Source organism: Poecilia latipinna, unplaced genomic scaffold (assembly GCF_001443285.1).
Source record: "Poecilia latipinna isolate Pla-1442-1.1 unplaced genomic scaffold, P_latipinna-1.0 Scaffold241, whole genome shotgun sequence".
NCBI lineage: Eukaryota > Metazoa > Chordata > Actinopteri > Cyprinodontiformes > Poeciliidae > Poecilia > Poecilia latipinna.
The window spans coordinates 362,549-389,904 of record NW_015112857.1 but is presented as its reverse complement, the minus strand read 5'-3'; the positions used below and the strand labels follow the sequence as shown (position 1 = coordinate 389,904).

At 36.0% G+C, this 27,356-nt stretch overlaps 1 protein-coding gene across 6 annotated transcripts in view; it reads right to left on the bottom strand.

Annotated features, from left to right (window-relative positions):
* Positions 1-27,356, bottom strand: part of LOC106947446 (protocadherin-15-like) — a 116,653-nt gene that overhangs the window by 45,375 nt on the left and 43,922 nt on the right. For all 6 annotated transcript variants that reach the window (XM_015032440.1, XM_015032441.1, XM_015032445.1 and 3 more), the window contains one exon: positions 6,143-6,261. In XM_015032440.1, coding sequence (XP_014887926.1) covers positions 6,143-6,233 — 91 coding nt within the window. In that variant the 5' untranslated portion in view covers positions 6,234-6,261. The remainder of the gene's footprint in view (positions 1-6,142; positions 6,262-27,356) is intronic.

Sequence of the window (27,356 nt, the reverse complement as noted above, 5' to 3'; positions counted from 1 at the left end):
ATATATATATATATATATATATATGTCGCCAGACAGAAATTGACACGGTAACTTTGCAAATGAAGTAAAAGTCTTAAACTGCAAGTGGAATTTTTCTGTAGCAAATTTAAAAATATCTACACTGGACAAATGCACAATGTGTCAAAGCAAAAATTATAAAATCTCTAAACTACCAATTAAAAAAAAATAGATAGAAATTCAATATTACATTTGATGCAATGTAATATCAATTGAAATCAGCCAGGCTCAAGCAAGGAAAGACCTAAAACATGCAGGGCAGTGTGCCTTGAGGACCAGGGTTTGGAAACGCTCTTCTAGAGGTTCAAGTTGCTAAGCAAAATGGCTCAGTGGCATGTAGTTGGTCCACATATTTAGGGTTCTAAAAACAGCAGGCTGGCAAAACACAAGACATAGCTCTAAAAACTGTGCATTACCATTCAGATCATACAGAATAATACACAATTCTGTAAATGCTCTCCTGGGCCAGACTAATGCTACTAGCCATTACCATAAACTCCCATGTGTGGTAATGAGGGATTAACAATGGTGGTCAAGCAAAAGCCTAAAGGGTTTTTTTTTTTGTTTTTTTTATGTTTTGTTTTGTTACTGTGAGATGCAAAGTGCTATAGTAGAAGGGCATATTTAATTTGCATTAATGAGACAAAGATGCAACTTGTCATTCGCTCCTCTATGAAGTGAAGAAAGTTAAGTGCAAAAGCAATTAAGAGTTTAATTTATGCTCGGTTATGTTGCTAAATTTGTGGGCCAGTCAACATGTTTACATTAGCAAATACCTATAGACTCAGTTGCAATGAAAAAAAAAAATATTTCATGACGCTTATCCCCCCCTTCTTAAGCTCAAACAAACCAGGAAAAATTGAAAAGTTAGAAAACTTGACAACTATTGTTAAAAAAAAAAAAATAAGTTTTAGTATGACTAGGACAATTTTTGCAGTAAAGCCTACATAATGCAGCTAATGCTAAAACCCATCCAGAGTTTGCAAAATGTGAGTTTCTTTGAAACTTTGCATTGCACCTCTCAAAGTTGAAATAACCTCTCTAAATAGTTCTAATGTTTTAATAAGAGACGGTTAATAATGAGGCTATGGAGACAGCCGGGGTCACTCATAATTTTTAAACTGGGTCTTTACATTGAGGAAAAAGACGATTCATTACTTCTCTGACTCCAACTATATCTCCTTGTAGATAATTGTTGAATTGATATTGGTTCAGAGACCAAGGTGGAAATGAGAAATTGATGTGATGTAAATTATTGGTGGCTGATGAAGGACAGAGGGTATACTTTACTTTTCTCCTGGGCAGATTCCACTTTCCCAGTTAAGATTACCCCCCTCATTGCCCCGCTCCCTTTATTCCCCGATAGGGAAACCACACAGAGCGCAGGGCAAATATTGCAATCACAGTTTAAGTGCACAGATCAGCACGCACACACTGTGCTCCAGGATGGGCCTGTTGGAACACACCACAGGCGGCTCACACTCCACAACAGTGCCCTCCCTCTCCCCCTCCTTTTTTGTAAAGCCCAGGGCCTGATTACAGCCTGGTGGTGAACAGATTAAAAAAACCCCTCCTCCTCCTCCTCCTCCTCCTCTCATTTCTCCACTGCATCCCCCACCCCACAGACCGCAACGGCTGCCGTCAGACACAGTCTGCACATCTGGCTCCCGATCAGACAATCCCAAAAATAGACAAACTATTGTGGGTCAGAACAGAAGTGCAGATGCGAAAGGCTGGGAACGATTGGATCGAGATGGAGGAAGACTGAAAGGGAAGGCTGATGGCAGAAGTGTCCATGGCCACATTAACTGATTCACAATCCCAGATACTGCTAAGCGGAGTTAAGCACCTGTGAGTGTACGTGGATTTGGGTGACATCTGGATTTGTGGACTGGGAGATTTGCATGTATAGACACAGTGTGTCCCTCTGTCAAGCTTTGGGACGGATTTAAATATTTCATTAGTCACTGTTGAAACGCTGTAAAACACTGGACTTACATTGACAAAAAAAAAAAAAAAAAGATTAAGATTTGTCTATTCCATTCCTTATTGGGAAATATTTAGATGTTGATGCATAATCAAAATTTTATTCATAGAAAAAAGGTGATTCATTTGAAATTAAACCTTTGCAAAACTTTTGCAATAATTTTGCAAATTAATGAAATGTTGGAAATTGTCCTGTAATTCTGCAAAAGTGACTTGTCCAGATTGTCCTGGACGATCAGATTCCCACTGATTTATTCTAATCAGCATGAATATATTACTTCTGATTATTCACACCGATTAGATCTATGAGAGTCTAAGTCAGGGCAGTGGTCCTCAGGGATCACTGCCCTGCATATTTTAGATGCGTCTCTGCTCCTCCACATCCGACTCAAATGATAGCATTAGCTCCTGCATACCATTAAGTTCTGCAGAAGCCTGTTAATCACCCACTTCTTCAGGCCAGGTGTTTGGCAGAAGGGAAACTCCAAACAGAGCAGTGGTCCCCGAGGACCATGATTGAGAAACACTGGCCTATGTATAGTTCTTCATAAAAAGCAACCATAATTATTTTAACTTGTTAAAATTTTATTGTGTTACAATCAAGGACTTATGTATTTTAGTGTGACATAATGTGACACCATCACAAAGAATTCAGCACTTTGAAGAGCTACCGTTTGCTGCAATTACAATCGTTGCTGTGGAGTCAGTCTCTAAAAGATGTCCCTGTTCTTTTAATCAAAATTGGACCAGCTCAGTCAGATTGAATGGATGGTATATCAATTTCCAAGTCGTACCAAAGATACCTGATCCGATTTATGTTCTAAAGATTGACTGAGTCATTTGGACACATGGACATAATTCAAGTCATTACTCTGCAGATCTGACCATTTGGCGTCACTGTCCTCCTGAGAGTCAAGCCTTCACGCCTGTTCCAAGTCATCCTCTAGGAGGTTTTATTCCAGTATTGTCCTATATTTAGTGACGACCACCTTCACACCAACTCTGTTCAAACCTCTTAGGGCTTCACAGAACAGCTGTGTTTATTCTGAGGTGAACTCTGTTTACTTGTTTGGTCACTAATGAAGATGGGTGGTTATGTTTTATTTAGATGTATCAGACCAGAGGGAAATTAACACAAGTGTCTGTTGTACAGCCTTACTTTTTTTTTTTTTATCCAAAAGAACAAATGTAAATTTTCCTCCACTATACTGGTAAACACTGCAGTGATCATGTCAGCGGTGATATATGCCCATTTTATTCTTTCTTGTCTTTCTCATCTGTGCTTTCGTCACTCTGTGATCTTTAGCATTTTGGACAGCAACACTTGTGTCCTGTGTGAGGATCTGTTGCCGTGCAACGCTTTTCAGCCAGCTAAATGTTACACCGGCGTGTAAAAGGTTCTTAACACTTGGGATACATCAGCCGAAAAGATATTGTAATCCTAGCAGTCTGTTGCAGTATAAATATTGCACACATTTATCACTTGCTATAGACATACATTTGTGATACATTGGGCCAGTCCTACTTAAAGTGAGTGAAAACAAATACAGGCTTAGTCTTTATGTCCCCAGATGCCAAAGGAGACCTTCCACAGGGCAGACTTGGTTTCTGACAGAAAGAATAGTGCAGTGGTGGGAGGAGTGAAAATCATGGCAAAAAATGTAACATCAGCCCCATCTGGAAAACTCAGCGTCAGAGATCCACACACACACTGACCCAATCAGAGATCATTTGTAGGGCTCCAAATCATTTCTGTCTACAACAACAGCAAGTCTCAGTTAAATAAAAAAAAAACTTATTGTGACTTTCATCACTCTGTGATCTTTAGCATTTTGGAATGTCACAAGCCAAGTTTCAAGATTTTCAATGTATTGCCTATATTGGAAAAAGTGTCCTACCATAACACAGTTTAAAAAAAGTCTTTAAAATAATTAAATAAAACTGTATACATTATACACAATTTTGTTTCACCTCCTACACTGGTCTATCAGGGTGGGAGCTAATGCTGAAAGTCAAACCTGCACAAGAGCAGGCTTCAAAATGTAACTCTCAACCAATAAATGCCCTAAAAATGAAAAAAAAAACAAAAATACAGCAGTGCTTGAACAGGTTTTTTTCTTCCACACACTTTTCACTCCTGTTTTGTCCTCCTTTTCAAGACATATACTCAGAAACTTAAACCAGTATTAAGAAATGGTTAATGACTGTAAATGATGGTAAATGATTATTAAGCCATGGTCACACTCATGCCTTTCTATGAACAATGGCATATCTGAACACACATTTGACACAAGTTAAAACCTTAAGACATTAAGGTGATGTTTCACATTTTGTAAGTGACATAAGGACAAAGTCACTTTTTGCAACAACGTCACCATATCCTTTTTTCTGTACTCAATGATCTGCTACAGCTGATCAAAATTCAATGTTTCATACAGTGAGCACCCTTAACTTATCAAATATTTATGAGCTGAATCACATAGGTTGTACATCACACAGCTGTCACCTGCTTCAAGCATTTAGTATGTCGAAGTGAGTATACCTTTATCAGTGCATTAAGAGCCTCTGCAAAGCATAGAAAGATATTAGGTCATCGCTACATCATTTAAACTAGCACTTGAAGCCGTTCTTTAGCAGTGGTCCATATCTGGTATCTCAGTTGCAGTATTTTTTTTTTTAACATGTCCACAAAAATCTATAGGAGGGAGGCTTGGCTTGTAATCAGACTGTATTTGAAAAAAAAATAATAAGACACGTGGGAAAATGATGCTGGAACATAAAGGAGACCAAAGGATAAATGTGTCTCAGCCACAACACAGAGAGAGGCAGCAAGACTGAGGCAAAATAGTGTGATGTGGATAATAAGCGCCGTCTAGACAACTGAACTCTTCTAGCCTCACCTTAAAGATAAAAAAAAGATATACAACATAAGTGTTACCAAGCATTTCTGATTATATTAGACATTCTATAAAACAGAGAAAATATTGATTCCTATGTTTTAAATAACATAGAACACCAGCGACACTTAAAATTATTATATTGATTTCCCATAATGTTTGGTTATGTTATGATAATTTGCAGATCAACGCAGACTTGACCTCAATTTAAGATTTAATGGAAAACTAGCAATGTTAAGCCGATTACCAGAATAGGTCAGTGTTTCAGCTATAATAAATAGACACTAATATTTATCTGTAAACTGTTACATGGGAGCAATAAAGAAACTTTTAACTTACAATAAACTATTCAGCAAGTATAGCTCTAATCTAAAAGTGTTTTCAATATGTGAAGCATCCAAACAAGCAAAGCAAGGAAAGACTAAATGAAACCGTATTAAAAACAACAGAGCATAAGGTTTTGAGCGAGTAGAAAAATGACAATATTGCCATTCACTTAAGCGACTGTGGCACATCTCACTGTGTGTGCAGCTTTGGGCCGCCCCTGTGTTTAAGCAAAAATGTCAGTCTCGTACAGTTGGAGTTTGCTTTTAACTGGCACCTGCCACAAACTCACTGAGCCGAGACTGGAAGATTAAAAATCGCACTCTCAGCATGAAAACCTAGAATATTCAAAGAGAAGCCTCTGATCAGTGAACTGTGTAGCAAAAAAAAAAAAAGCAGAATTCAAACTCGTCCTTTGAATAATGACTTTTTAAAGTTTTGGGTAAGACGATGGTGAGAATTTTGTAAGAGTGATGTTCTTTTTGCAGCACAACTTTGTACAGTGTTGGGTGATCATTTGAGTTCTCAGTGGTCTCTACAGTCTACTTCAAATTCAGTGAACCTCTTACACTTCAGCAAGTGAAATAAAATAACTAGCTTTATCTGCAGCTTACTGGATATTATTAGCATAACTTATGCTGTATTTATTTCGCAGACATCATTATGAATGAAGAATCTTCAAGCAGCGACTTTTACTTCCCAAAATTTTAGAATGATTTTCCAAACTTATCCACAAAGAACAACACTGGTTTCCAGCAAATCATTTTCCAAAAACATCAGATTGTGCCAGTGGGAGAGAAAACAGGTCATATTACGGTGAAAATAAGAATTACTTTACACATTCTGCACGTTTCCTCTTTACAGTGTGGAAAAAGGAGAAGCCAGGGAATGATCGACTAGGTGCAGGCCGCTCATACCTTCTGTGGCCTGGCCCCAGCTGTGGGTAAGCAAAGCGAGGATTGCCATTCCGGTCCCCAGCCATCTGACAAGCCACCGCCCCCGTCGCATCTTCTGTCAAGCCTTATTGCCTGCCCACCTGGACGGAGCAGAGGGGAAAAAATGAAAAGGGAAAAAAAAGAGAAGAAAACAAAAGATTTGATGCCATTCATGTATCAGCACACCCTGAAGGCTGTCTACTCAAGATAGAACCCATGTGCAGATCTAACCAAAAAAGCATTTTCATTGGGTCAATATTTTTTTCCAAAAGAGATTAATCTCCTTTGCCAATTTTGCTGATGTTTATACAATACATATCCACCCCCACCCCTCCAAGAAAGAACGTGAAAATAAAACGCTCACTAAAAGAATAAACCCAATGATTGTTTTAATTTTCAAAATATCCACTTAAAAAAAATTGCAGTCATTTCTTCATTACTGTTCCACAGGTAGGGAAGTTTATATAAAGATCACAGTTTGAACATTTTGTTGGTATTATGATCACCTTGCTTTTCCCATTATGAAAAAACGATTTTCCCTTCCGTGAACAAATGGACAATTTTTTCACGTCTCTTAGACAAACAGAAAACATGATTGATGTCACGTAGAGCACATTTATCACAACATTTTACTTTACTTTGATTTACTTCACATCAGTTAATTTCAAATTGTTTTTATATAAGCAGAAAATTCAACCATGTTTTGCATAAATACTGTGGAGTCAAGTTAAAGTTAATCCAGTGCAAACCAAGTCTAATTTTTGATTAATTATTATTATAAAATTAATATTAATTAATAAGTATTAATATGAAAAAACGGCTTGCCAGTGTTAGCTGATGCTTAACAAGATCGATATGTTTGCTAAAAGGCATCACAGCCTGGCATTGTTTGCTTTAATTAGCAAACAATTACCAATTAGCAGAAAACTTAGTAAATATGACTGTTTTTTTCTGTTTCACGTAGAACAGACTCAACCGGAGTTTGAAGAAAATGCCAGCTCTAAGCTCAGACTTCTGAAAGCACTCAGAGTATTAAACCAATTTGGACAAATGTGTCAGAAAGAGAGTGTGAGTGGCAAAATAATTTTATAGTAATATGTAAAAATGCATGCAGAGTAACATTAAAAAAAACATTTTAGAAGATTGTGCGCAACTTGTAATTATTCTTAGAAGAGGTAATTCCACATGAAAAATCTACATAACTTTCTTGTAAGTCAAAAATATTCTTTATTGATCCGAAGAATAAATTTGAAGGATAATATTCTTACTAGTGCTCAAAATCCCAAGCAAAAACTCCACATGCGAGGCAACAAACCTGCATTTGAAAGAAGGACATGCAGCACTGATGACATGTTTTTTTCTGCACATTGTGATGAACCACACTGCAAAACTAGATCGACACCTGGAGAGGATTAAGAATAAAAACCACATAATGTAGAATAGCATATAGCCTCGGATTCTTGCTGCCAATTTGAGCTATGGAGGAAGGCGTTTCTATCCATCTATAGTGTTTGATGTCACACCTTCCTCACAAGGTTTCTTTTGTGAGCAGGCGATAAGCTAAGAAATCAGCTTTCACGCCACATACCGATTGGATGAGAACCACAGGCCACTCACAAGCATCACTGCCTTCATATCAAAGCAGACTTGACAAAATCAAAGATGCTTTGCAGGCTATCAGCACTTCGTTTCAAATGAAAATGTACCCCTTTGTTTCACTTCAGCCATTTTTTTTTTATACAAACACTGAACAATATTTGGAAAATCCCATCTGGACACTCAGGACTCAAGTGAGAAAGCTTTATGGAAGATTATCTGAGGGAAATGTGCTTCTACTTCTAAAAACAAAGTTCTTGGCTGATGAGACATATCTGCTATTGGCTATCTTTCTTTTTTTTTTTGCTATTGAAAATCAATATAGCCTAACATACTGAAAATGAAGTAGAGGTCATATATCCAACTTTATGTAACAGATAAAGTTTTGCTCTACTGCAAGTGTTTCTGGTTGGCATTATTCCAAAGATTAGCAAGATTCGTGTGTAGATTTTACATTGGAACTTTTTGTGTAGCTTAAAAACTAAAGTTGAAAATCAGCTTGCAGCTCATTGCATTTCAATATTGTGAGAAACTGTTGTTTTGCTGCCACAGCCTTTCAATAAATTTAAACCAAGCAAACTAACTTGCACTGATTATGCTTGTATTAGTCGATGAAAAAGCAAAACAGAAAAAAAAAGTATAATATTCTTCACAACAAACACTTTTACAACATTGAGCTAAAGTCAGGGTGTCAAAATCAAAAACTGCAAAAGAACTGTTATAGATAGCATTATTACAACTGTACTCATTATACACAATTACTTTAGCAGAACCAGGAATAATTGTTTCTTAAACTGTTGTGATTGCTTTTTCATTTTAGGAGGCAGTGATTTTTTTTTTAAGCAAAACTGAAATATTCAGAAAAAAGCTGAAGAGGCCTACAAATAAGACACATTTGGAGATGTATTAGATGTGTCTTGAAAGTCCCTGCAAATGAAAATTAGATGCAGCATCTGCTTTATCTATAGTTGATTAGACAGTCATGTCCAGTCAAGCTGAAAACCTTCAGATCAAGCTACACATCCTAAGACCAGTGAGAGTAAACTGAAGCAAATGCTGGAGGCAGTTGTGGTCACACACAGACCTCAGTGTATATTCAGAAAAAAAAAAAGGTCAATATACAAACTCAGACAAGATGTTTGATTTCTGTCTGTAGGTCAGAAAGACCAGACGGTTGTTCATTTGTGCACAGCTTATTCTTGTGATATCTCAAACAAGAAAAGAAAATGTCAAAAAGTCTGGATTAAGTTAATATTTAGTTGTTTTAAAATCATAAATAGAAACCAAACATCTGTTTGGAAGCAGAAAAATTATCATTCTTAATATTCTATAGCTCTTATATCTTTATCATATCGATAGATGTTTTTACTGTAAAAAAAAAAAAAAAAAAAAAATCAGATATTTTTTTGTCACAATAAGTACTTATTTGCTTCGAAATCTTGCCTGACATACACCCAAGCACATTATGAACTGATGTACTCTGTGAGAACTCTGAACAGCAGGAGACTGCTATGTTCTCTTCTCTTATGGTGTGGCAACAAGAGCGATTTCACACTGGTTTCCCATTCACTCACTGCCCTCTCATCTCTCAGTCTCCCAGTGGTGTTCTCTTTTGAAGCAGATTTGATTCTTCACATTTGTACATCTATCTTTCTTAAGAGGGCCAACCATGATTGCTTTGATCCCTTTCACTAGAGGAAAGTCAGACCTGAACAACCAGCCACCCTGAAGGGAGAAGCCATTTCCTCCAGCAGCTTACTGCAAATCATCTCCTGGTTGACATGGGAACACTGTATGCGATTTACATTGGTCAGCAGGAATCCTTCTGCAAACTTCATGAAGTGGAGAACTCAAGAGTGCTCAAAGAGATACATAACCAAAGGGCGGAAAAAAAATGGCTGAGGTTTTCAAGAGTCGTTTTGTGAGTCACATAATGGATGGAAATCAATTTTCACAGACTGCTACTGATTCTGCCTGAAAACAAGCAACACTCTAAATCTCTAAAGTCAACAGCTAAGTTGTGCCACACTGAACCTTGCTTCTCTTGAATAAAAACTTAATTGAAAAGTTTCCTCTGCAGTCATTTCATGAAATATTAACAGCATAGTGAAAGTAACAAATCAAGTAAAGACGCTCAAATGGATTGAGGTCTAAGAAATTTTGAGACCAAGTTAACATAAAATTTGTTACGCCGAATGCTTAAGTCGTCTTTGTCTTATGAGATGGCTAAAAACCTTTCTGAAAGAAGCTACAGTCCATGAGAAATACCTCCAATACCCTCAAACTCTGAGAATTTGAGACTTGGCTTAGATTCGTAGTTAATAACCTTTATCTCATGCAATCATGAGTCACAGCAAGGCAACATGCAAGCTACAGACCACAGTTCTGAGAGGGCCGGCACCTCATGTACACATTTTTCTGTGCAAAGGTGCACTTCAATTATTAGCTAGAAATGTTTGTCAACCGTGGGCTATTAATGGCTCATAACAATCCGGTCATATTTGCTGTAGGTTCACAATACTGAATAAGCAGTAACCACTGTATTAAATACCTGTGTCTTTTCAGAACAAAAACAATAATTAACTTGGCTCCAACATCATATTCTCTTGCTTTAAGTCATCATTAGAAGAGCACTTCTGGCTTATCACAATAAACAAGTTAATGTTCTGCTTATTCAGACATATCCTTACAATTACTCACCACATTGAGCTTCTATAATTATGTTGTAGTTTATAACTTGGAACATGCTGAAGACTGAACAACTTTTTTTTTTTTTTTTTTTTTTTACATGCATCTTTCTTGTCTTTTTAATAAAAGTTTTCTTGTTCATTGTGAGGAAAATAAATCCACTTCAGGCTCCATACATCATACCGAACATTTAACAAGCTTACAATATAAACACAAAGTGTGTCAGGGATTAAATAAAACACTGCAAAGACAATATTAAGATCGCTTTGGTTCAATAATGTTTAGAAATTTGACATGAAAAGGTGTTAATCTCTTTCTATCAGTTGTTTTTGAACACAAGTGCAATAATAATGAAAATAAAACTTTTTTTCACATTATCTGTTAGCGCTCTGTTAATGTGGAGTCTGTACTCTGCTTCAAGTCGTCCTCTTGACTTGTGACGAGGCCGACTGTGGCAGAGAATGTGAAACCTATATTCCACATTAATAAAGTGTTTACAACCCTGCTGGCATTTGCACAATCATTGCACCGTTTTTACTCATCGTTAATAACATTCCTGCTTTTTATTTATCGGTTTTTCTGCACCGTTATCCTGTGTTGTAAATAGCCTGTTGCGTTTTTAAAGTTCAATACACATTCTGTACATTTCAAGAAAGTCGTCCTACTTGGTTGCAAATCCCTTGAATTACGAGTACAATGTATCCATTTCTAATAACGCCGCAGTATTTTTAAGTTCCAAGAAGAAGCCATCGATCTTAAAGTATTCACACAAAATTACTCTACTTTATAAATATAAAAAAAGGTGAGCATTCTGTAGTGCCCTTTCATTTCAAAGGCAGTTGTTTGAGAGAGAGAGAACAGAAGCAAAAAGGAAAGACGAGTTCAGGTTTTTTAAGGTACTCAGCCATCGGTTTCATCACAATGAAAAAAGTGATGTGGGAAGCAGAGAAATAGTGTAGGAGTGTTTCCTTCTGGGGAAATGTATGTTTGACTTCCACACAGCTTTACAACATCTTCAAAGCTAAACGGCCTAGTAAAGGTCTGCAAGAGCTGGGTCAACAACGTAGAGTTCAACTTCTTTTTAGTTTGAATGCGTTTACAAGTGTGGTGAAGTTTGATCTTTGTAAATTGTGTGCTTATATATACTGCTAAAAAAAATAAAGGAACATTTCACTTTAATTTGGTGTGTGGCTCCAAATCCAGGCCTCTAATGGTTAATAAATTTCATTCCCATTGATGATTTTTGTGTGATTTTGTTGTCAGCACATTCAACTTTGTACAGAACAAAGTATTCAATGAGAATATTTCATTCATTCAGATCTAGGATGTGTTATTTAAGTGTTCCCTTTATTTTTTTGAGCAGTGTATATATATATACTTTTTTTTTTTTTAATGTAATGTTGCATGGCCACTGCTGCAAAATCACTGTTCCAGACAACAACAACAAATAATATCACATCATTTAATTAGGGAGGTAATGACAACTTGTTGATAGCTTCAATTTGCCAAACAGAGATAGCCTTTGATATGAAATTCTTATAAAGTTGATTATTTAACCTGTGCATTTTACTGATCTTTTTCTTAAAAACTAGTCAGATATTTAATGTACATTTCAGGGATCAACATCAATTAAAAACATCTTTGTCTAAATTAAACTTTCCTGTGTAATATTCAAAAAACTCCATTAATTAAACTCTGTATAATTAAGAAAACTGTGCAATATATTCATGTATTCAGATCCTCACTTTCTTTGTTGATTAAAGGGTTGATGTAAAGGTCACTGATGGAGATAGAAAAAAACTAAATTAATGGCATGGAAAAAAAAATCGTAAATGTTATATGAATAACCATTCAAGAGAGATTTTGAATATGTCCTCTGGTTTGTAAAGGTAAGGTCTCTCTCGAGATGAAATGCTAAAATATAAACAAGATATCCATCGTTTACATTTTAGCAATTTGTCTCCATGCATGGCTGCAGAAAATATGTGCACAAACATTTCAGAAACAAGCTTTTATCAGCTTGCTCCTGCTGCTACACATTTTTGTCGAGACGTTCTTCCCCTAAGGTGTGTTAACAGAATAGGATGTTTAGGGACGCTGCTTTTACAAAAGCGTAAAACAAGTTACTTCTTGTGGAAGAAAATAGTAAGTGTTATTTCTGAACACATGTTGTAAATGAGTTAATTTACAATCAGCCTCTGTTATTTTAATTAGCATAAAAACTTTTGACTTTTAACTAAAGATCACATATTAGTTACAGCGCACCAAAACAGTGGGTAAAAAAATCCATTAATACTCAAAGAAGTAACTATTAAAATTTAAAATTGTCATATGAAGAGTACTACACAAGTACCATTTATTAGATTTGCATCTTACTAAATAGCGTTAAGAGTTCATTTTTTCCAGTTTATAAAAAATACAAAAATTCAATCCAACCACAACTCACAAGTTTTAGCCCAACTTGAGAATGGAAATAGTGCATAAGTACATTTATGTAGCTTTCAATTTGCATCCTCCCCTCACCCTCTTTCTCATGCAGCAACAGCAGCATGTTACACAGCACTGGCCCTAATGTTCGAGGTTCAGTGCTATAAAACACTTCAGCGTGTGGACAGCCGTGCTTCGCCCTCTACACAACAGCCATCCATTATCAAGAGTTTGCGCTATACATAAAGCAGGCAATCAAAAAGGTGTAGTTACTGTAGGATGTTATTGTGGTGTAGTAGACAGGAGAAACAAATCAGCTCATCTCACAACTCCACGACGTACCTCAAACTGCAAGACAATCTCAGGTCGGCAGTAGACTTGCAATCAAATACGCAACATGTCCGTCACAGCTACATGATTCCGTCTCCTTAGTTCTGGTGCGTAACGCAAGACTTAGCGACTTACAAAAAACAAAACAAAAAAAAGGGTGATGCTTCTTTAGGCAAGATCACATTCAGGACAAATGCATTCATGTTTAGAAAATCCATAAAAAGCAAGACAAATAATGGCAATGCACATTATGGAGGCAGCCATTTTTCATCATTATGTGTGCGACAGAAGAGCCATATCAACTCATAAAAGTAATTAGTGACATCAATAGTCTAATGATGGAATTGATTAGTGCCGGGTGAGGGTTCAGAAGGCTTTCGTTCAGTGGGAGGTTGCATTCAAATACAAAAAAAAACAAAAAAAAAAAAACAGAAGAGATCAGGCTAAACTCCCTGACAAGCCGCTGCTGATACAGCCTCATCTCTCTCTGCCTCAGTGTTTATCTCCACAACCCACCTGTAGTTTAAAGATAGAGAGACAATCTATTAACTGAGACAGTTTGGTCACGGAGACAAAGAGACGGTTGAGCGGACACTGTAACTTGTGTGCTGTACCACTGGCCCAGGGCTTTTGAAAACTTACTTTTAAAGACTGGATTGATGGTGGTAAATGTCCCAAATCATGCACTCGTTTAGCAGAAAGTTAATGGTGTTACAACCAGCGTTTTTTTTTTGTTTGTTTGTTTTTTTTTTTAACACTTTGCCTGTTGAAACTTAACTGTTTTTTCTTCTTAAAGTTTACAAAGAAATGAGACGTAGATATCACACATTAAATTCCCCACCCCCATCTTATATTCAATGATACAACCTTCCCCTAAACTGTATATTTTTAATGACTTCTTTGACCCATCTCAGTTTATGCCTAATGGTATAAACTGTAAAGGGGAGGAACATATTTTCAGTTTACTGCAATCATAAAGTGACAAAGTAAAGCATGTGGTCTTTAACAGTGGCAGGTTCCTCTGAAGAGTCAACCAGTCAAACCTACAGACATGTCAATGTAATTAGAGGTGCATTACAACAGCGTAGAAAATGTCTGAAAATGTAATTTATTTCAGTCATTCAGTTCTCAAAGGGATAATCACATTAAAGAGATTGATGTATTTATTTTTATCAACTCATAAAACTGCAAAACCCGTTTCTCAGAAAATGACAATATTGCAGGAAACAGGCCTGTGAATATTCTCATCTAGGTCATATCTACTACAATAGGTTTAGATTGAAGGCAACTGGACTTCCACCTAATTCTTGAATATGTTTAGCCACCTATCCAGGAGTCTTTATCAATTTTCCTCGTCCTCCTTGGAGCATTCTCAAAAGACCCAAATGAGCCAACACCCTCATGCAAAGGCGGGTTCAATCCAGAGACAAAAACCCCAAACCTGTGTGTTGGAGTTTCAATTTTCAAAAATATATAACCCTGTTTAGTAACTAATTCCAAAGAAACTCCATAAACATGTCCCATCATGTTTCATGTCACCAAGTGCACAACCCACTCCAAAAAACAGAAAGACAGAAACAGCGAGGTGGGGAATGAGCTGGTCACTAATTTACATCCAACTGGGAATGAATGCGCCAAGGAGGATGGACCTCCCTGTGCTTAAACATCAATTCACCAATTTCAAGCTGCTCAAACGTGAGCTTCCAGAAATGACAGACCCCTGGATATGTGAAACGTCTTAAAAAAAAAACAAAAAAAAAAAAAACTAAATGTCCATCTGTCCTCGATTAAAGCCTTGTAGTAGCTACCAGCTAAAGATTTTTCAAACAGGAATATCAATCAACTGAAAAATATGTGCAGGTTGTTGTGATGTACAGTTGAAGCACTTAGTACTTTGAATTAATTACTGCATCAGTGCAGGAGGCATAAAGGTGATCAGCGTGTGGTAGTGCTGATATGTTAGGGAAGCTCATGTTCCTTTAATAGCCTTCAACGTGTCTGCATGATTGACTTTGGTGTCTTCTCCACCTCTTGACAATTCTCCACAGATTCTATTTGGGTTTAAGACCAGGCTAGTTTGCTGGATAATCAAGCAGAGTAAAACCAAATATATTCTACATATTTGCTTTTTCAATAGTTAAAAGCCACAATTAGTCATTGAAATACAAAAACTAAATGCTTGGAATACATCAAACATTATCTGTTAAATCTACAACATATATACATTTCACTTTTTGAGTGAATACTGATGAAAATTACATTTTTGTTACTTCTTTCTTAGATGCACATGTACTTATTTTATATCTGTATAAAAGTAAAAAAAAAAAAAAAAAAACTGCAGCATTAATAAATACACTTTAAACAGCCTTGCTATAAATGGTTTTCATTTTCTGTCGTGATGATCTTTCTTTGATAAAATAATTAAAAACATTGTTCTGTTTGATACAGAATCTGCAATATTTTATCCAATGTGCTTATTTAACTGCATAAACGACAAAAGTATCACAACCAATTAAGCTTGAAATGTTCAAAGCACAACTGTGGCATGTTTTGCTGCCCTTATGTAAATTATGCTTCAGGGAAAATGTTTCTATTTAAATACAACTTAAACATGAGGGGAAAAAAAAGGCATGCTAAAATGGCAGGTGCAATCAATATTCATATCATTATTATCGATGACATATGCATCTGAAGGTTTGGTAATTGGCTTTAATAAATCCCAATTGCATGTATTGAGTAAGTTGTATTATTACTCAATACAAGTGTATTGAGTAATACATTTGTATTACTCAAATACATTTGAGTAATGTATTTGAGTAATACATTACTCAAATGTAATACAACTTGTTCATCTTCAGTCACTAACACCACAGGTGCTCCCAACTGCAGAATGATATAATTTGGATGATATAAATGCAGGATGATATAAAGTGAGTCCTGAGTGAAGGTTCTCTTCATTCAGGACTCAAGAGTGGCCTTGAGTGCGAACAGTTATCTCAGTGCACTTGGCACAAACATGAAAAGCCGTTACGCATGCCATGTTCATTCTGTTTGCGTGATTACGTAACATTTTTTATTACTTTTCAACCTGTGTCAAAGTGTGCTTTACTAGCTTCTCTATGATGCAAATGCAAGCAAAAAGGCTAGGAAGTTAAGGTTGGTCACTTGAACTGCAGAAACCGGCAGAAATTGAAGTACACCATTATGCAATTATTTTTACTTTTGCCTGCAGCAACAAAAAAAAAAAAAATAATAATAATAAGAGAGAGCTCTGAGTGCTGTCATGTCATAGGCTGGAATAGTGTAAATATGACAAATCCTGAGCATTCCTTTATGGGTTGCCGTTTCACAGAGAAATGTACACTTGTTGCAATAGCAAAAAGAGAAACAAATTTTAGGATGTTCTTTGCTGTGCGACAAATGTGTAAAATTATGATGATCAAAAACAGCTTTTAAAAAGACATCTGCCAATACTGACTATGAAAGTTATGACCAAAGGAAATGGCAAGACCCCACACACAAGCAGTGCCAGTTTGTACCCACTTCCATACAGTATGTACCCAATAGGGCTGTGTATTAGCACCACAGGATTACGTAGAATAAAACAAGGGTCAGAAATTGATTAAATTATTGAGTACACATTGTTTAAAAGAATTTGTAAAATATTTAATCTATTTACTTAAAAAGGGATTCTAAGCTTTCAGAAAAGGATTACAACATTCTTGGCTCATCCTAATATTGTGCATCGCCTCATCTTGTGAGCTGGATGTGTCATCACACCCCTTGTTCCCGCAGAACATTAAAACTTCTCTATGAATCTATAAAGCAATGCCTGGAAACAAATCAAGTTTGTAATCATAGTTAGGGAGTTGTTATTCATTCGTACTTGGTATTTCATTTTTATGCTCCGTCTTTGTAAATAAAGCACTGTGTATTTTGTCTGAGAAGTATGGTATATAAAAAAAATGTTACACTGAGGTTTTTTTTTTTTTTCCTGAAGTAGAGGCTTTTAATTCAAGATCATAAGATCAATCAATCATGTGCTTTTTGTTTATCTACTCAACCATCAACCTGCCAAAATCTACAGATTAAAATTTGCTTAACTGCTTAAATATGACCCATTTCTATAATGAATTGAAGAACTTCTGTTGATTAGGCTTCCATTTCTTAAAATCAGACAAATTTAAATTAACAAAGTAGCATGCCCACATCTTGATAATGACACTAAATTAAGTTACCTAAATTTGATGGTTTGTTAGGTAAGACTGTCGAATTTAATTACTAAAGGCTGCATTTTATCTAAATAGGTTTATACATATCCATATGACTTAGTTTTACCATTTTGTAGCTTAACTTAGAGCTAGTTGTCCCAGCACTTTTTTTTACTTGTAGTATATCCTAACTTGTATCCATGAATGTGTTTGGAAAGTCTCTTCTCAATCACTTATGTAACAGCAGTTTGTGTAAAAACTGAATAGATAAAAGCCAAATTAAAGAAGAATCACAGGTTTTGCTAAGGTGTCAATTATGTTCTCAATTACATGAAATGGAAATGCGTTTCATTTGATGGTTTACTTTGAATCAGTTGGTCAGACTACATGATAAAAAATGAATTATGTATCGATTAGTTAAAAGGGGGATGAAATTAGAGCCGTGACAATCCCCACAAATCAAGCACAATATTGAACTTAAGGAAGTCAGAGAAACAGAAAAGAAAAATCACAACTAGTTAAGACTGAACACAAAATTGTGAGATTAGTAAAACAAAGGCACGGGCTACTCCTATTAGATTAGGCTGAACATCTAGGTAACGCTTATAGATTATATGCTGTACACATAAGAAAACCCACACATATGGTACCGAGGTGAGAGGCACGGTTAAACAAACATTCAATAAGTCAATTTGTTCAGCTACTGCATCCAATGTCAACAGAACATGGTAGTGCTCTAAATCTCCCACTTTCTCAGATGGCAAAATCAGACTCGGATCTAAAAGGCTCTAATCCTGCAGCCTTAGTCATCTCATGACTACACCATAATTCCCTAAACCCTCACTGAGCCAAGTCCATGACCGATCTGCATCTGCTTAGCATCAACAATGACCTGTCCATGTCACAAGGCGCGCCGCCTTGCACAATAGAAGCCACTTAGCCACATGGTCTTAAACACATGCAGCTGATACAATACAACGGATTTCTTTTGACTTTTAGTAATCTGTCGCTCCAATAAGCTGACTTTCACCCCATTTAATCACAGCACAGCCGTGACTGTCACAAGGTTTCGTCTTGGGGGTTTAGCACATAAAGGCATGGTAATTCCAAAAGCACAGGCAGACAGACATGGGAGCGATAAAATGTGTCAAAAAAAGAAAAAAGTCCTTCAGAAAAGTCACAATTACAAAGAAATGGAAAAAAAAAAATATTTTGTTTTTCTACAGTGCTTTCCAAGGTCAGCACAACTGTACACAAGCAATCTTTTTCAAATAAAAATCTTTATCTGGCAGCTGCATTGTGCCATATAGATTTGTGGGATGGCCTGAATGTTCACAGAACTCAATTTATTTTACTGTAAAGCTTTTTCAATACTGAGAACCTGCCAGGAATTAAAACCATGTTTAAATGGTAAGTCAGACACACTACAGTGCAGTCCACACTTTCCTTAACATAAAAAAAAAAAAAAAACTAAAATTTGTCCATTATGTCAGTGCAGCTTGTGAGTAATATCCAGAGAAGTCGGTGACTATTTTAGAATCTGAAAAGGTTCTAAAAAGCCTCCCATCTGAATTTCATGTGAATTGAATGTAAATGAGAATTGTGTTAGTTGAATCTCATCTCTCTCTTTTAGTTCAACCAAGCTCAAACAAGACCAAGACAACAGAAGATGCCATCAGGTATTTACACTACAGTTGTTTCACAGATGCTGCAATTTGAAAATCATGTTAATCTTGACAACAGCTCATATGTACTCTCTTCTTTATTTTAACCGAGATTTAGAAATGCCATCTTATGTTTTAATGACTTTCCAAGTATTGCACAGGTTTGCGAATACAACATTTCTAAGTGATTGATATTAGGAGTTTCTGACAAAACCCAGTTATGTTGTTGATCTATTCCAGGGATGTCTGATGTGGACTTAAAATTTGATTGCAATATTTGGTGGTTTTTGTTGCGATTATTATGAAGGTGACAATAAAAGGCAGCTAAATTAATCTGTCACTGCATACACTTTTAGTCCTGCAAACATAAATGCTACTATAAAAATAAGCTTCCCATTATTAGTCTCATACTAATGGCAATCAGTCTTACTTTACAATCTATTGATGCATTTACTTATATTTCAAATATATTTGTATTTATTGATCCATTGTTTTATTTGATATACCTTTGGGCACCAATACAATGTGGGCATGCGTTATGTTTTTTAGTTAAAACACTAAAAATCTGCAGAATTGTGTTTTTTTTTTGTTTTTTTTTGGTAGGAAAACTATAAATGGGATTTCCCAAACAACTACCCGTTTATGCTAATGACACATTTGTATATCCATACACTCAAAAAGGAAAACTTAAATGATCTCTCATCCATCACCCTCTCAACAAACTCCATAGGTTTTCATTTTATTGATAGTTTTCTAATTTCCAATATTACTGTTGTTTGCACATCTTTTTCACTTCGTGTAATTAGTCTTTTTTATGTACACTTAAAGACATCTTGTACATTTTTCTCTTTTTAAATGACCACTCGGCTGTAAATTCACTTTAATCTGAGATTCTGAGTATGTTATTTCCATTACCTTTAGAATAGTATTTCTCTTGTGTTGTAAATTTGCCCTCATAAGAAAGTCTCTCGTTGTTATTTTTAGATACGTTTTAACCTTGTTAGACTCTGCATGCTCTCATCTCAGCTTTGATTTGCTGATTTAATACCTGAATTTCTCCACCGTGGGACAATAAAGGATATTACTATTAGTTTGCTATCTAAACAAAATAAAATTAATAAATAAAAAGGTCGATGTTCAACAGCCCAGAAGAGCATTTCCTGTCTGGGTCAGAACCTGCCATTTGTTGATGACAATACATTTTCTGTTTAGTAGGAGAGCTTTTAGTATCTATCTCTTTTCTCTACTAAGACCCAGTGCAGAAGGCCTCTCTAGGTTGCTTTTTGTAGGAGAGCAAATACTTCCCACCTTCACCACCACTGGAACATTAATATATACATTTCTGTCTGCTTTTCAGGTGGTTTATGTGACACATTTTCCTAAGTGAATTCTCTGTCCAGCCGGTGGGAGCATGCTCACTTGTAGGTGTGTATGTGTGTGTTAGCTATTCATAGAGCAGAAAAGAATATGGGGTCTGGCCATCTAGAGACCAAAATGATATTCCATGATGCATAAGAGAGATAGAACAAAAGGCCATTTAGTCAATTTCACAAAATGACAAGGTTTATAGTGTAGGAAATGCCCTGAGACATCACACTGCATTAGATTCTGTATTAGGGATTGTGTGTGCTACCCGCCATCTGAGACAGAGACAGAAAGAAAGGAATTTAAGTTGAGAGAGGTTAAGGCCTGTAATTCTCACTACACAAGGCTTTTAAATGAGTTGAGTGTCTATTCAAACAACTCATCACATCTGTGCTTAGCAACAATCAGTTAAGATTATCGAAAGTAGAAGGTTTGATGCCTAGTAATAGCCTAAACAATTTTGCAATTAATTAATTATCGACATCTTTTGTGCCATCATCGGGGAACATGAGCTTATAGTATCAATGCCCTGTAAGTAATTTACTTTCTCTGGGTATGAGATTTTTTTGTTTTAGAAAGCAAACAGCGTAGAAATGATGAAAAGCATTCAAACCTTTATTTACTCATGTCTTTGAGTTGACTTTTGTTCTTTATTCCTAGGTGGCCTTCTATTGTGTCCATCTTGAAATATCTCCAGTCAACTTGACTTAAGCATGACTGAAGCTGCACTCATGTAATTAATTGCATTGAGCAATTAATAATCTCTGGGTTGTACAAACACGGTTAAAGGCACGGTGTTGATTACCGTGTCACATTTGACTATAATGGTGACGCAAACCTTCGAAAAAGTTTAGCCGACTCCAACGTGCGGTACAAGATTTGAAGCATTTGATCAAAAATAATTTCCACAGTGGTGACAGAAATCATAGATGTAATGCCAGCAAGCCTCCAGTCAACACAGCTGGAACACACTCAGCTTGAATAAAGTCACAACAAACAAGTAAATAATGCAAATGGCCTCAGCTCAACTTTCGATTAGTTTGTATTGCTCAGCTCCTTTTGGTGTAAAGACATACACTCAATATTGAGTAAACTAATAATGGGCCAGAGTCAAAGTCAATGCCATTTGTTCTTCAACCCAGGCTTGTGACATTTGATGCATTTCCCCTGGAATCTGTTGTTTCTAGAACTCGGCTTTCATTCAAGATCAATACTTCCTAAAGGTTAATCAAAGAGATCAAACACTGATATCAGCTGAAAACAAATACAAAAAAAAACAAATTGACTAGGCATGGACTAGTAAGAAATTATGACAGTATGATTAGATAAAAATTTCAGTTTCGAGGTATAACGTTATGATTGAAGCTGCAAAATGTGTTATTTGCATTTTCTTTAACATGCTTTGATGGCTGATCTTAACACTTTGATACGGCCAGTTGCTGTCAGAGCCACTGCTCTTCTAAAAGATCAATTAGGTGAATTTAACTGGAACTTCATAGTCATTGATCACCAAGATCTCCAGTCGTAACCAAATTTTACCAAATTTGGAAGCTGTTTTTAGATCAGAGGTGTGATGCTGAGATTTCTTTCTTCTCCTGTGTGCATGTTCATACTTGATTTTTGGCAAATAACACAATCAAGATATACTGATAAAGTTTACATCTAACTGCATACCCACGGCTATGATGGCTAGAACAAATCAGGTTATACTGCACGACCCCAGTCATCTTTTTATTAATGTAATGTCCAGCTGCATCTGACCGATGGGACTTGACCTACACCTCATCTTTGACTAGACACACACACAAAAATAACAGCTTGCACAGCAGAAACCGTATCGGGGTTAGTGGTCTTCAAACTGACTTTTTCATATCATGGTGTAAGTTGAAATCGGTAACCGGCCCATGCCTAGTTGGGATGGTTTCCTTTAATACCATGTCCCACATAGCGATTAAAGTGACAAGAACATTAAACTCAATCTGGTTTACATTCGATTAATTAAACCTCATTATCAAGGAGAAAATTAACTTCATTACTTGATTAGTTATTATATTACATTTGTACTGGCACACAGAATGAAAACTATGACTAATATGTATGGGGACAACTGTAGTGTGAAAGTGACACGCATCAACAGGAGAACAAGAGAAGCAAACAGAACTTAAACCAACAAAGGAAAAAAAATATCCTAAGCAAGAAGTTGCTGCATTAGATTAAAATAGAAGTTTTCAAACAGTGTCGTCACTTTCTGGTGTTATGACCACATTGTAATTTTCATTATCACAGCAGCATGATGTACTAGTCCCCTGCAAATAGTTACCATTTGGATTTCATCCATTTCACTCCTCTACAGGTGGTGGAGATGAAATGGAGAGTTTACTACCTCTGATATCTGACACTGAGCTGCTGATCTGATAATGGTGGTCTTGCTGTGCAGTATCTGCCCTTCCCCACATGGGAAAACAGAGAGGTTGGCAGTAAATCATAACGCAAGCTTACAACCCACAGCATATCTTCTTGATGTGTGAAATGCCATCAGTGGAAAGTGAAACACCACGAATGAGGTGGAGAGGGGGGAAAAAAGAAAGAGAGAGAGAAAGCACACTGCAGTTGTGCCTGTCTCCTCGGCTTCTCACTATGCACTTGGGTCCAAATCATTTCAGGCATCACTACCCACGAGTCTCTTATCAAATAATACTGAGAAGCTGTCCAAAAGTTTCCGTTGTGCGTGTGAATGAAATCATGTTTTCCGAGTGATTATTACGTTATGACAGGGATGTGCTGGGGAAAAAATATTTTTCTTTTGATGAAATCCCATTTTAATAATTCATCTTGGTTCTTTACTTCTTTCAAAAGGTGAAAATATTCCTAGTTTTCAAGGGTGAGCTTGAGATACACCAGAAAAATCAGTGGACACACTATACATAAGTGCTACCATGTTGCACACAAACGGCATGCTTTAGTGTGGATGCTGGTACAGACTGGGGAAGACTCAAGATTAGTTGTTTTTAGGATGTATGAGATGTTGGAAATGAAGTCAAGCAAAGCACAGGAATGCAAGAGAAATCATATTTCCCAAGACATGCTAAAGTATGCTTGGGGTTGCAATGATTGGGGTGCCGGTCATAGGGCAGGAGGCAGCATACACGCCCAGGACAGGTTACCAGTCTATCGTAGGAAGAGATAGAGACATGCATGACAAAATAAAATCATACAGGCATGCACTACAAAACATAGTTAAATTGTGTGAAAAAAAGAGTATCTTTTTTTTGTTTTTTTTTTAATAGACCTCACGCATGCAGAGAAAGAAGATTCAAAATTCATGCAGAAGAACTCCAGTTGTGATTCAAACCCACCATCTTCTTGCTGCAAGGCAACAATCATAACAACTGACACCCTGTAGCTCTGGAACCATTCATATAGTAATTAGTGTTCTTTACAGAAAAAAAAAAACAAAACAAAAAAAAAACAAGTGAAAAGATAACAATAAAACAAAACCTTTCTTTTTCCAGCTTGATGCGTTTCATCCAAAATGATTTATCAATAAAGTTTCACAAAGTAACAAAACAATAGAATAGTTGATATTCATTACATGTTTGATTAAAGGATGAGTTTTAATTATGCATTTCATTTTGTTCCAAAAGTCACATTTTCCAAGCTTTAAATTGAAAACACAAACAGGGAGGTCTTCTCAATTCCAAGTGGAAATGTTTGACTATTCTCCATAAGACCTCACAATTGGATCTGAATGCAGTGGATTTGAAACATTGTGATAGCTGTAAAAGTGCATTGAAATGTTACTTCCCAAAGTACTGTATAACTTCTGTTTGAATAAGAGTTGCTATGATTAAAAAAAATGGAGATTCCCCCCTCCCCCCAGCTATTGCTTTGGAGAGTTAGCCTGGTCAGTGAGAACAACAACTGACAGAGATGTCATTTCTAGATCCAAATTGCAACTTTGGAAGGAAACAGAATGCAGTGCAAATATCTACCAGCACTTGTTCTATGTTCACCGTCACTTAAGTTTCTACTGGGGATTCTTTAAATGTTTCGCACAACACTGCTCTTTTAAATAGACTTAGATTGAAGCAAAAATCAATGATGGTAATCGCTTTACATCAGAGTTTAATTTATGATGATTAATTAGCAATATATGCTTCTATTAATAGTCAATACCAAAACATCTTGTATCAAAGAGTATAATTAAATGATGCTCAAGGACACGAGTGCTACTTAAGATTAACAGCTCCATGTAATTCACACAGACTGTTTCAAGTCACACAAACTACATTAAAGATAGCGTAAAGACACCAGCTCCAAAATAGTCTGGCTGTTATTTTAATATAATTGTTAAGACCTAGGATTATGGGAACTGTTCTCTCACACATGTGGCATGAAGTCACCTCTTCTCCTAGCAGCAATAACTAAGAAGCTCTCACAGCAGAAAAGGAAGGAAAACAAAATTCAGAATTCAGTCTTCTGCTAAATGTGGTATATGCAAATCAAAATTTGACAAACATTCCAGCCAAGAAGATCTGATCAGTGCCTCTTCAGAGTGAAACGTATTCTTCATGATGCAAGTGTGTGTGCAATTTCCACAAAAGTCACTATATTTGTTCTCAAATTATTTATCTAGTGATACCTAGGGACAATTGGTATAAAAGTAAGGTAGAAGGAATGTGCAACTCCCAACTTCATTGTTTACATTCCAGCTTTATCCCTCAAGCAATAATAAAGATTGGATCATTAGAATCTCACGATCACACATACACACACTTGCATCGTGAAGCATACGTTTAAGAGTGGTAGAACCTGAACGCAAGTAAACTCCCCAATACTGATGACTGCTACAGCTTACCAATGTTTGATACCGAGCAGCAGTGTTGCACTTTTAAAATATGACTCATATTTGAAAATGAGTAGAACTGTACATCAAGTTAAGCCCAGCAAGTGTCAGAAGATGATTTGTCTCTTTTTCACAATCATCTATACTGTCAAACACATTACAGTCCTTGCTCATCTTTCATTGATGAGTATAACAAAGCACTCTTTTGTTGAAAGATAATTCAACATCTATTCCACTCAGGTTCACTCGAGTTATGTGAGTATTTCATAATCCTTTCAGTGAACTCTATTAATACTTAAACAGAAGACATTTGAGTTGCCTGCAGTTCATCATAACAATAAGGATATTATATTAGTGTCATCTTTCCTAAAGTACTTATCAGCAGTAATAAGTGTTTTCTTTGCAGGAATGACAAAGTGAAAATTGAGAATCTTGTTGAAAAATATTCTTAGAAATAAACACTGCCATGCAGAAGAAAAGCAAAGTTTAAGATCCTGATTTAAATCTTGTCACAATTTATGCATGCGTTGGGTTTTGTTGAGATTGTATGCCAGAACTGAACTGATCATCCAGCTCATACAGCATCTTACACACATTGCAGTGCTAATAACACAAACACAAGTAGGAACCTTTGACTGCAGCGGTGGTTTAATAATTGTTTGGAGAAAATGTAATTCAAAAATATGCATGACCTAAAAACTTCTGTAACAACAGTTTAACTATGGTTAAGGTAACTTTAAGAAATATTGTAAGCCAACAAAAGCACAAGCCCATTTACATTACTGTCAAATTTCGCAAACTAGCACTTAATTGAAATCTAAATAATTTACATTCAAACTCCATTAGAATACACAACTCTCTGCCTTGAGGATATTTAGAAACACTTTATAGGTAATTAAAACATGCAAATCCTTTTGAATTGAAATGTTAATGAACAGCATAGATATTGTATATTTTACTGTACACTTTTACAAATATTTCAGCTGTTTAAGCTGTCGACTCAGTTCAGTCTTAATTAAAAGTGAATCTTTAGTTTTCATCTTACTTTAATTATTTTTTATGAAAATGTGTTTGTTGCTTAACCTAACTCGTAAGGTGCTTCTGAAAAGAAACACTGAGGTAACAGTAGCTCAAGGTTCACTCAATAGTCTTTCCTCTTGCTTTTACACCTTTAAAGGTCTAAAAGTCATGTGCTGAACAGCATCCTTACAGAAAACCTTTCATCATGCCATAGCAAGGATAGTGTTGGACTAAATTATATCCATAAGGTCTCTTCTACATTTCACTGTCAGCCATTTACAGTCTTCATTATTATAATTACGGTAACTGTCCATGAGGCAAAATCCAATTTCCAGTAAATATGTACGACATAGTTTAAAATAATCACGGCTTCAAAGCTACATACAAAACGCATTTTACATCATACTGACCCATGTTATTTTACTTATTGTCAAAACTTGTGACCAGTTTTCTCTGGGATTCTGACTAACAAATCAATTAATATCAGCTAGCTACAGGTGCATCACTCTATAAAACAAAAAAGCATGTTAAATATGCAAAATTTGTTGTTGTTTTTTTACCAAGAATTCTCATTACAGTGAAACTCTCATAACAGCAAAACCCTGTTTTTAGAGTTGTGTCTCAAAATAAGCCTCCAAAAGTCTTTGTTATGTCACTAATCATTTCAAAATAAAACAATAGATGACATTATAGAAGGGAATTATGTTCAGCTGCATCGATTTTAATGAAGAACAAGAGGTGTCAAAACTTGTCTTTACCTCATGAAACAGCCTTTAAATTTGCACGAAGCTTTAACTTCAGTTCACACTCTTCTTTTCTACTATTCACAATGTAGCCTAAGTGCTACATATCATGATACATTTTTCAGCTATATTGCCCAGCCCTAATGCCAGGAGCATACATGTGTTGTTTGTTACTTATGCACCAGAAAATGAGACATTTTAAGGGAATTAAGGTTAAAGTCATTATGGAACTACGTGTAAGCGCTTTCCTTGCTAAAATAATTAATGTAGGAAGATACAACTTTACCAATAAAACCATGTTATTGA